Raw genomic sequence first — 11,343 nt, 5'->3', positions numbered from 1 at the left:
TGATGTGTGTGCTTCGACCTCCGCCGTGGCTGCTACCACCGGTGTTTTGTAGTGGCGGCGATTATAGCGGAAAAACAGCCTTGTATTGTGGTGGTCGGAGAGAGTCGCAGAAACGGTGGTGGGCGGCAACACGACGCAGTGATGTAGTGTTGGGAGAAAAAAACAAATGGAGTTCACACGGAGAAGAAGAAGGTCAAGGCAGAACGTATGGATGAGGACCCGTGAAAAACTTAAAAAAGGCTACGAGAAAAGTGATCGGTGGTCCCACTGCGATGCGCGTCAGGTAAAAGATGGGGCGGATGGAGCAACGAAAATCAGCCGACTGACGCTAAATGTTTCCCAAAATGATAACAAGTACTACTCCCTAACGACTTATTTTAGAGACATGCAATTGATTGATAGAAATCACTAAAAGATATTCCAATACAAAATACTAAAAGGAAACAAGTAATAGCTAAAAGATATTCTTATACAAAATACTAAAAAAGATAACGAGTATATTCCCTGTCAATGTATTTTAGAGACATGCAAAATTAATTGACAGAGATCACTAAAAGATATTCCGATACAAAATTGCACTAAAACGAGAACAATACCCCCTCCCCCCCCCATCAATTAATTTCTGGCATCTTCAGGGCTTCTACGAATTGTGAGCTCAGATGTGGCGACAACTGCAGGTTCTGGACCGACCACTGGATAGATGGCAGATCGGTGACCAAGATCGCCCCTCCCGTCTTTGCACTTGTCCCACGGCGGCAACACCAGGCGCGTACCGTACACAAGGTTCTACACATACACTCTTGGGTCGGCGGCCATGGTGCAATACATCGAGCTCTGGCGTCAGTTGCGCCACATCAACCTCTCGGGTGAGCCAGACAAGCTCATACGACGCTGGACCCCCTCCGCCACATACTCGTCGAGCTCATGTTACAAGGCATTATTCATCGATGCCTGCAAGGACCCGCATTGGAGGCTCACATGGCGACCCTGGGTGCCGCTTCACGTCAAGTTCTTCCTCTGAATGGCCATGCAGGAGCGTTGCTGGACGGTGGAGCGGCTCGCCCGTCACGGTCTACCTCACGAGGCAGCGTGTGCCCTTTGCGATCAGGAGCCGGATACCATGCAGCATCTCCTAGCAGGCTGCTCATTCTCTAGACAGGTCTGGCATGAGGTTCTTGGTTGGGTGCGTGCCGCGGTCGACCTTCCGAGCCCCGACACGCCCTTCCACACCTGGTGGACGACTTCCTACGACCACGTGCCAGCCTCTACGTGCAAGGGCCTGCCCTCACTCATCATACTGACACTGTGGTGGCCCTGGAAACACCGCAATGGATGCATCTTCGACACTGATAGATCATCGATCACACTCATCTCCGACACCATCAAGGGCAGCCCCGCCTTTGGGCTAAGGCAGGCGTCAACGGGCTACAAAACATCCTCCCCGACGCATATTTTATAGCTATCTTTGGGGCTGAGCAACCCCTTCGATCTTTTCTTCTCATCCGCTTTCTACCATGCCTCTTGCGCATGTGGTCTTGTAAGTGTTTTGTAACCCCATGCTACTACTCTTCTTCTATCAACGAAAAAATACATAACCTAAGTGCTCGAGCTCAGCTGCACCCTAAATCTGAGCCTTTGGTATGTGCGTTGAGATGGTGTCAATCCTGTCAGACGCGTCAGAGGTCGAGCAGGGGAAAATGAGGATACAAACTAAATACGGCAAGTACAGTGCGCGCTTGTGGGCCAATTCCGTACTTGGTGGCGTCGGTCCGTGAGGCTATGATTCTGAGCCGTGGCCCAGAACGTCTGGGTGTGGATAGTCCAGGTTGTATGGGGGTTTGCCGAGTAGTGAGATCGAGGAAGTGGTGAGGGGACTCATGGCGATGGCATCTGTGGTGGCTGCGACTTCCTGCGGCGGAGCGGCGATGGAAGCCGATGGCCTGGATTTCCTCATGGATCTAGTTGATCGGTGAGTTTCTCTAGCCCGGCTGTCGTCCTAGATCTACGTGCTTCCATGGATTCACCATCTCTCCGCCGTGGAAGCTTACTCTGGCGCGGCTTGAAGGTTTCCACTGAGGGATAAGTACGCGGCCAGCTTTTCCAGCGGTGCCTCTAGTGCCGCCGCCGCGGGAGGAAGCACCGGCTTTGCCGGCGTTTTCTACTTGTGGCTCCGGCTGCGCACAACGATTGGGGGACTGCAGCCCAGGAGGTCTGCGCAATCGACAGGGAACATGGTTTTGGGAAGCGCCTGGGTGGACTAAAAGGTCATAGTTTCGTTTCAGCTGAACATGCCCAAAATGTTTTTTAGACTTGCGAAATCGTTCGATTTGATAGCTGATTTAGCACGGTCCATTGTATCTGCCTCATGTTCCGTGGTTCTAGTGCAGTCTGAATGATGTAAGTAGGTGATCTACTAAAATTTGAAGATTCAGGAGATGTGTAAACAAATAGTGCTTCCTGGTTAATTCAGGTTGCGCCTTGGTAGTGCTAGTGCACCTCCTGATAGGACACCGTGATTCAGGTTGTTCCTGGGTAGTGCACCTCATGATAGGAGCCTACTAAGACTGTGATGAAACCAGAACCTGGTTTGAGTTTTGACTCATTGGGTGAGGTGTACGACTTTTAGGTTGACTTTGGCATATGGTACGGGAAGAGCCGGCTAAACGCCGAGCGGGCCAAGTCCATGCGGAAGGTCGTGTGCGGCTGGTAAGAGCTTCTCATATGCATACCTTTTAGTCTTTTTCTTGGGGTGAAGAACCATTTTCAGAGCATTATATTGGCTGGTGTGTTTGATGAGGGACGAGCAAGCAAAAGGTTTTGAGTCGGTGTTTACAGAATTTTTGATGATGGGTGGCCCAGCTCTGAAAACAATACTCACCAGTTGTGCACTCTACATGTTCCTAAAAAAAGTTGTGCACTCTACATATTTTGTTAAGTAGTATTTTTAGTTCTGATTGGCTTGCATTTTCATATTGCTTAGTAGTTGTGGTGACAATCTTTGCAGATCAGAACAGAGCTGTGGAGATGGAAAAGTTGACCGGGATTAAATCCGTAAGATGGACTTCAAGCTAATGAGATACAGTACAAGATTGAGTGGCTAAAAAAGGTAAACCCATAGATCTACCATTATGTCCCATATGGCCATTCAGTCCGGATGCCCTCACATCGACGTAGTACTGTTGCAAATACTTAATTTCAGTTTTATGTTCCCGGTGTACTGCATGGATTGCTGGTCCTTGTACATCCTGGACACAGAGAAGAAGATCTTCAGGGTGTTGAACCCGACTGAGACACACCCCAGTGATGAGATGGGAACGAAACACAGTGCCTTTGCAAAGAGATCCCAGCGTCGATTCTGACAATGCTTCAACGACATATTTGGTGGATGATTGGTTGACGTGGACGGATGGACTTCTGTCTATCCGTTGGTGGCCCATCGCGATCCTTGTACAAGGTGAGTGAATGCCAAGCGCAATTTTTGGAATGTACGGTAGTATAGAAGATATTGGTGTTGGACTAATGATTTGTTGACAGGGAGGAGAGCGGTGTTTACATTGTGCACTACATCCATGAGTTCAATGTGCTGTACCTGCATCTTGTGATGAACATAGGTTACAGTAATATGTGATCTCATTTGTGTGCGCAGATATTGTTTTATCACCTACGGAAAAGTCTCGAACATGAGATCGTGACTATGAGAGAGTATCACCTGCCAAGTTTCATGTGCCTCGAAATCATGGACTGAGGGGATGAAGTCAGAATAGTTGCAGGGCGGCTCTATCTTTTGACCCTATTGCTCGTGTGTTCCCTAGTGTAGTTTGTCACTTTTGGTTTTCGCGCCTGCGAATTTCTAAAACCCAAGTGTGGGTTCTGTGGACATTGGATTTGAATGTGTATTGTTGGACGTAAAGTGCTAGTGGAATGTTGAAGTCGCAGCATTTCCCTGAAATTTCCATGAAATGTTTGAAGTCGGACCTAAAGTGCCAGCGGATATAAAAGGACGGCTAGTGTTGTGTCAGGCAGTTTGTGAGTTGCAGATGGAACATGATGGCTCAGTATTAGAGCTGAGCCGCGGGGGACTGGCTGTTCCGGCTGGACGGTGAGGACGCCTACCGCAATAAATGAGCCAGGGCCCACATCATTTCTATATCACATACAGTGAGAATACCAGATGGAATACGAGTTGTGACACGAATCCACATGTGACTGGGCGGCTAAGATATCAGGTTCAGATGAGCCTGAGCTCAGAAACGAATTTTCCCATAACCTTTGCGTATTCACAAAAAAATATAATAGTATATTCATATTTGATAGAGTGTTTATTGTTGTTGTCTCTAGATAACATGGAGGTTTAACAAAAATGTTCTTTTTGACTAATTGTATGCCCTTACATGTGAAGAACACAAGATCTTATTTTATTTTATTAAACTTTTCGGGACAAGAACCTAAGATGTGCTAAACAATAATTTCAAGTCGTGGCATAAATATCACAGAGTTGCAATAGAAGAAATGGAAAAAAAAGCGGGAGACATTCTAGTGTCTAGTTTGCTAATGTGCTTGCCTTCCTAACCAATTTTTTAGCTAGATGATAGTATGTGTCACTCAAAGCCAAATTTGGCTGTTTGAACAGTGGACTACATTGCGGTTAACTTATTTCGTACCTTGTCGTAATACAAGAATAAAAAGGTTTTCTCGCAAAAAATAGAAATAAAGAGGTTACAAAAATTGAAGCAAACACAAAGTCACGAACCAACACTCCCTTCGTTAATAAATGTAGGCCATTTTTGGAGTTTATAAACTATAAATTGCGAAAACGTCTTACATTTTCTCTACTAGTTAAAAAGAACGTAAGGTTTCTATTTCATCTCTTTTTCATCTAACACTCCTTATATACATCCTACTCTTTCGTTCTCCTCTTTGATTTTTTTTCCTCTCATCTCTAACTTTTCTCCCATCCATTCTCCGTAAAACAGAATCAAATGTCTCATGTTCTGTCAACCTACAAAAAAAACATATTTTATTTGCGAAGCCATTAAATCCCTACCAAACAAGTGCTTAGCCGTAAAATGGAAGGTGAGCCATGTCGATTGCATACAAAGACTTGCTAAGATTTTAGCGCGTCGATATAATAAATGGACGTGCAGCCACGGACTAATCTACTATTAGAATGTTCATACTCCCGCCGCAACGCATGGGCAACTGTCTGGTACAGAAAGGAAAAAAAATGAAACCGTCGTAATCCATTTCGCCGTCAGACTTAACCTTGGCTGCCTGCATACTTCAGATCGATATGCTGGGGAACACAGGGCAGAAAGCTGGGGCGCTGGTGGTGCTGACTGGATCCTGGATATGCCTTGTGCTTACGATTGCGACTATGCTTTGGGCGAAAGATTGCTTTATGGGACATAACTGCCGAAATTGTGTGTGATCAACCACAACTACGTACCCCAATCTTGAACGTGTCAAGAGATATGGAACTGTCCCTAAAAGAAACAGATGTGGAAGTGTATGCACGATGCATGCTTAGCCCTCCAAGCAAAAGCAACAATTTTTGAGTGCATGTACACACACAAGGCAAGCGATCGCCGGAGCAGCGGCAATTAACGGCGCCATTAACAATCTCCAAAGAAACGCCGCACGCCACGCCGTATCATCGGCGGGCAAGCCGGGGAAGGAAATGGGTATCTCATAATAATCTCCTGCCGTCTTAAACCCCGGGGAAAGTTCCAACCTTTCCCTCCTCGGAGCAAGCTCCAAACGTAACCGACGAAGAAGCCGCACCACGCGACGCGGGCAGCCGGCCGGCCAGCAGCGTCCCACCGGAGACGAGACATGCGCCGGCCGCGCCGCCCCGCCGCCGGGCTCCGGCCCCTGCTGCTGCTGCTTCCCGTCGCCGCGCTCCTCTACGCCGCCGCCCTCTCCCTCCGCTACCCCGGCCGCCCCCTCGGCCCCACCACCGTCTCCGTCGCCCTCACCGCCGCCGAGGCCACCCACGCCGAGAGGACGCGGCAACGGCTCCCCTCCCCGCTCCTCCGCCTGGACGTCTCCCGGATCGACGTCCGCGCGCTCGACGCCGCCGCGCCGCTCCACGCGGCGGCCGCCCGGGCGTTCCGCGAGGGCGCGCGCCTCCTCCGCGACGCCCTCTCCGCCCCCGCCTCGTCCTCCGCGGCGACGCCCTCCCCGTCCCCCGCGCCGCCGCGGTGCCCGCCCTCCGTCGCGCGGGCCGGCGACGCGCCCCGCGCCCTCGCCCTCGCCCTGCCGTGCGGGCTGGCGCTGGGCTCCCACGTCACGGTGGTGGGCAGGCCGCGGCGGGTGCCCGGAGGCGGCCTGGCGCAGTTCGCGGTGGAGCTGCGGGGCGCGGGGGACGGGGACGCCGCCACCACCATCCTCCACCTCAACCCGCGCCTCCGGGGCGACTGGAGCGGCCGCCCCGTCGTCGAGCTCAACACCCGCTTCCGCGGCCAGTGGGGCCCCGCGCTCCGCTGCGAGGGCTGGCGCCGCTCCGACGAGGACACCGGTGCGTCACCTGCTCTGCATACTCCCACCCAATTTTCACCTTAAAATTTCACTTCGCGATTGCATTCCACGGCGACGCACATCAAACATTTTCGGTAGCAGCAGTACACACGCACGGCAGGATCAGTGCAGTTGTTGGTACTAATTACCAACCAATCCATGGGGAGCTCTAATGCTCTAGGCTCTACATATTACTGGTACATATGTGCTGGTAATTAACCAAGTGGCTCTGTACTATGTTGATGCCGATGATTTGCATTCAGTGTCATGTTTCCTGGTCGGTGCTTAATCTCATCGGGGCTCCATCGCAGTACCATGTTTGGTGATACGGCTCTAGCTCCCTTTTGGAAAATTTCAATGATTCGTAGCATTTGTCCTGTGCAGGGCGAAAGCCTGTCCTCGGAAAGTGTAGCATCGTCACTCACCATGTTTGATAACTATACCACTGATCTTGATCCATGGCCCTTGGCCCTTGGCATTGATGTACACCGTGCCATTTCAACATTTCCAGAGGTAATAACAAGAGGGGAGAACGACGAGTGTATTCGAGTTTAGCAGAGTTATGTAGGGATTTTTGCTGGATGTCAGTTTTTTCCAACAGTGAAACAATTGAATGTGCCCGAGAACCTGTAAGGCGTAATAACTGTTTACGCAGCAGAATTGCCTCCTTGCCTCGTTTGTGTTTAGGATCCATATAGACACCTTACGTTTTTACCGGTTACTATTCCATCATATGGAAAATGAACTTGCGACATTGTCACGTTTAGTATAGGTCATCCTTGGATCTAGATAGTTTCTTTGTTTTTCTAACGGCAGTCTTCATGCTCTCATTTCCAACTGTATGATGCCCGCTAAATGCTTATATTTCTCCTCCGTATGAATAGATAGGAGGACTTCAAGATGCTCAATTTTGAACTCTGGAGTTCTGAACTATTGCAGATGCTCAATTTTCAACCGTGAACTTGCCAAGCTTCACATAACCCCCAAGATCATATTTCAGATAGTTTTGAGCTGAGTCGGATGGCATGTGGCTGACAACTGCATTTATCATCTATAAAATCTAAGTAGATTGATGATCAGCAGTGGATGATGTACCATTACTAGATCGTTGATACCCTGTCATTACACATACCGACAAAGTTTCATGGCAAATTTCATCCATTTTCTACTTTGACTTTGGTAACTAAAATAGGACTAGAGGACAATAACATGTGCGGTACTGCTGCCCGACCTCTCCTTATATAGTTGGAATATATTTGGTATTTACATGGTTCCCATGGAAATCCATTTGGTGGGATATCTATGTGATAACCTGATGATAAATTTCTTGCAAATGCTTTAGGGCTAGTGATTCCCACCGGACGTCCATTTGGTATTCTAATTACTAATAAGAGAGCTCTACTAATAATTTGAGCTGATGAGAAAATGTTTAACGTGTGCTAGCTTAGCTGGTGATCGTCGCGAGATTTTCTTATATTGCTTTCCTGTGGCGCAGTTGATGGATTGGTAACATGTGAGCAATGGACCTGGAACACTGGTGGCACACTTGAGGAGTTGAAGAGTATGTTGCTGCGTAACCGTGTTGCTGGACAGAGCAGCAGTGGTTTCATAGATTGGCCTTATCCTTTTGTGGAGGGTGAATTGTTTGCTCTAACAATAAGCTCCGGTTTGGAAGGTTACCATGTTCAAGTTGATGGGAGGCATGTCGCGTCTTTTCCTTATCGCATTGTAAGTACTGTTTCCTTCTGCAATTGTCCTTCTAGCTGGAATCCGTGCACATCTTTGCTGTGGTTAGGATGTAGATTAGCATTTCAACTGAAAATGTGGTTAGGACGTAGATCAGCTCCTCCCCACTGTTTTTTTGGCAAGATTTGCTGATGCGCCAATTCATTGATTACATTTGTTCTTTCAAGGGCTTTGATCTCGAGGATGTCGCTACGGTGCAAGCAAATGGTGATATCGAGGTTGAATCAATGTTTGCTGGTACATTACCCGCGGTCCATCCTAACATTATGGAAAGAAATCTGGAGTTGCTGGCCGAACTGAAAGCCCCTCCTCCTGAAGAACCTGTGGAGCTGTTCATAGGCATTCTTTCAGCAGGAAGCCACTTCACCGAGCGCATGGCTGTGAGGAGATCATGGATGTCTGCAGTACGAAATTCATCCAGTACTATGGCTCGGTTTTTTGTCGCCTTGGTAATCTATTGTCCTGCCATTTAGTTCCGGTAGTTTTCTTTCCTTCTTCCCATGAAAAGATATATAACAAAACCATGTTTCAGGGCAGAATGGAAGAAGGGAAGTTAATGAAGATTTGAAGAAAGAAGCGGATTTCTTCGGGGACATTATCATTGTGCCCTTTGTGGATAGCTACGACCTGGTTGTTCTTAAGACTGTTGCCATCTGCGAGTATGCGGTATGTAGCATAAGGAGTGGATTTAACATAGTCACACTGAATTTAAATTACCTTTCAGACAGTTCTTATGCAATCTCAATGTTCTTTTTATTTATATATATTCTTTGTCCTTGAAGGCTCGTGTTGTTTCTGCGAAGTACGTCATGAAGTGCGATGATGATACATTCCTTAGACTTGATTCAGTTATGGCTGAAATAAAAAAAGTCCCAGATGGTAAAAGCTTCTATATGGGGAACATGAACTACTACCACAGACCACTCCGAGAAGGAAAATGGGCCGTCTCATATGAGGTGAAGTGATCTACTAAAAAAAAAACCTCCTATTTTTGCAAATGTTATCTTGAAATTACACAGATTGACTCTCAGGCTACTTGCATATCTTTTACTCAAGTGATCAAAAGTAATTAAATGCCCCCGTGACAACATTCATAACTGACGTAGAGTATCTCTCTCAGAAAGACAAACCAGTACATAGGAGCTGCATTAAATTTCATCAGAAAGAAGATACCAAACCAGTGTTGTACAAACTTTTTGTCGACTGAGTCAATTTCAGACGTTTACTGCTCATGAACAGCATGTTTTTGTGTCACCACTCATCAGTCCTATTACAGTTCCTGGAATTAGCAAAACAGACAGCGTGCTCATGTTCTTGATGCGCCAAATAATAGTACATGAGAACCACATAAACGACTGGTATGCGCTGCCCACATGAATATGTTATTGTCTCATGTAATCATGCTGGCTAACTACATTCGTCGTTAGCGCAATCATTGGTGCACCATTATTGACTTCCGTCCTGTGCTGCCATGCTGACCTCTTTGGTAACATTCTGCGCTAAATTTCCAGGAGTGGCCCAGGGACACGTACCCGACTTACGCGGACGGCGCTGGCTACATTGTTTCTTCCGACATCGCGGGCTTCGTCGCGTCGGAGATGGAGAAGGGGCGGCTGAATGTAAGCTCTCTGCGCCCACCCAACACCTTTCTTCCTCTCTGTTTTCATTGCGTATCAAGTGGCACTGGGAATTGGGATCCCATGTAGTGACTGCATTCCACATTCCACATTCCACACAAGCACTCAAGAGCCAGGCACCATCTGGCTGGCCTGGTTTAAAGTTTGGGTGAATGATGCCGATTCTGATCGAAAATCGGGGGAAACGGCACGGGCCCAATCATGCGTGGGCTGAAAAGATGGCCCATGCCACACCACACCACACCAGAAAAGCCAAAAGTTGTATCCGTTCATCAATCATCAATACATAGTACATCACCTTGTATTAACAAACGAATGATTGCGTTCTGCTTTGGCCATGGCAGCTGTTCAAGATGGAGGACGTGAGCGTGGGCATGTGGGTGGGGCAGCTCGACGCCGGCGGCGTGGAGTACGTCCACGGCGCGCGGTTCTGCCAGGCGGGCTGCGCCGACGACTACCTCACGGCGCACTACCAGTCGCCGGGGCAGATGCTGTGCCTCTGGGAGAACCTACGGCAAGGCAGGCCGCAGTGCTGCAACGCCAGATGACACGACACACAGCTCTCACTACCGTGGGAGGGACGATCCAAGCTCATTTTTCAGGGGAGGTTGGGTATGATGAGCTGAGCAGCAGCCCTAGCAGTGGAACCTGACAAGTTTAAGTTAATTACACTCACTTGCACCACCTCACCTCACATGTAATGCACATAACCAGCCAGGTAGTGGTACAAACATTAGTTACCCATATATACTTACCAAATCATTATAGTTATACATGTTATTATAAACTACTAGCCGGCTCTCCATTGCTGTCATCATCATCATGATCATCGACGACGACTGCACGTGATGGGTGTCTTTGTTTTCTCCTCCATGTCCTTTTCCCTGTGACTGTGAGTGGCGACCAACGCCTCCCTGAGTGGCCGAGTCCACAAGTAGCGCTGATCATATTTTGGCGCCAAGCCCATAACATGGTGGTAAATTTAACTCAGAATGTCTGTCTGTCTGTAAATTTAATTAGGGATGCAGCCATGATCGGTCGACATGTGCTTGTGGGGCAGCGGCAACATGCTGCGCCGTGTGGTGGTGGCAGGAGGGAGTAGCACGCCGGGGCAGAAATCACATATTTGACCTGAGGGCCAAATCAAATCATAAACTGACCTTGTTCCAAAAAAATTTCACTTTGCTGATCCTTTCGTGTGGCGCCCGACAGCTGGGCGCCACACACTACTATGCAGCGCCTCTCTCTTGGGCGTCGCACCTCGTGCCAGCGTGGCAGCCCTGGTCCAGTTGCGGCCCCACAGACAGCACTGCAGCGCCTCAGACTTAGGCGCCACACTTGTAATGTGCAGCGCCTAGCTCTTGGGCGCTGCACAGTCTGTGTTCAACTTAGGCTGGCCCCACCCTCTCTCCCATCCCACCCCACACAAACCCTTAGCCTTGCG

At 48.6% G+C, this 11,343-nt stretch overlaps 1 protein-coding gene and 1 long non-coding RNA gene across 7 annotated transcripts; both read left to right on the top strand.

The window, feature by feature from the left end:
• The first annotated feature begins 1,750 nt into the window (after positions 1-1,750).
• On the top strand, positions 1,751-3,949 carry LOC125553422 (uncharacterized). Of its 6 annotated transcripts, XR_015600131.1 has the most exons (5): positions 1,751-2,264; positions 2,627-2,706; positions 3,005-3,106; positions 3,200-3,454; positions 3,647-3,949. It is a non-coding gene; the product is annotated as an uncharacterized LOC125553422 (long non-coding RNA). The 6 variants fall into 6 exon arrangements; XR_015600128.1 differs by having other exon boundaries at positions 1,751-1,969; positions 2,066-3,106; XR_015600129.1 differs by having other exon boundaries at positions 2,627-3,106.
• A 1,603-nt stretch (positions 3,950-5,552) lies between these two features.
• Positions 5,553-10,692, top strand: LOC125550300 (hydroxyproline O-galactosyltransferase GALT5). The gene is made up of 7 exons (XM_048713270.2): positions 5,553-6,517; positions 8,012-8,244; positions 8,430-8,711; positions 8,800-8,928; positions 9,045-9,218; positions 9,774-9,881; positions 10,244-10,692. Exons 1-7 carry the CDS (start codon positions 5,833-5,835, stop codon positions 10,445-10,447), a joined length of 1,815 nt encoding a protein of 604 aa, XP_048569227.1. The 5' UTR covers positions 5,553-5,832; the 3' UTR covers positions 10,448-10,692.
• Positions 10,693-11,343: the final 651 nt, after the last annotated feature.

Source organism: Triticum urartu, chromosome 4A (assembly GCF_056163025.1).
Source record: "Triticum urartu cultivar PI428250 chromosome 4A, HENAU_Tu73, whole genome shotgun sequence".
Lineage (NCBI taxonomy): Eukaryota > Viridiplantae > Streptophyta > Magnoliopsida > Poales > Poaceae > Triticum > Triticum urartu.
Note: the sequence above shows the minus strand (reverse complement) of the source record. Positions and strands in the feature narration are given on the sequence as shown.

Coding starts and splice junctions, on each gene's coding strand:
- LOC125550300 (XM_048713270.2), top strand. CDS start 5,833: ATGCGCCGGCCGCGCCGCCCCGCCGCCGGGCTCCGGCCCCTGCTGCTG. Junction 6,518..8,011: donor CCGCTCCGACGAGGACACCG/GTGCGTCACCTG, acceptor CCTGTGGCGCAG/TTGATGGATTGGTAACATGT. Junction 9,882..10,243: donor TGGAGAAGGGGCGGCTGAAT/GTAAGCTCTCTG, acceptor TGGCCATGGCAG/CTGTTCAAGATGGAGGACGT.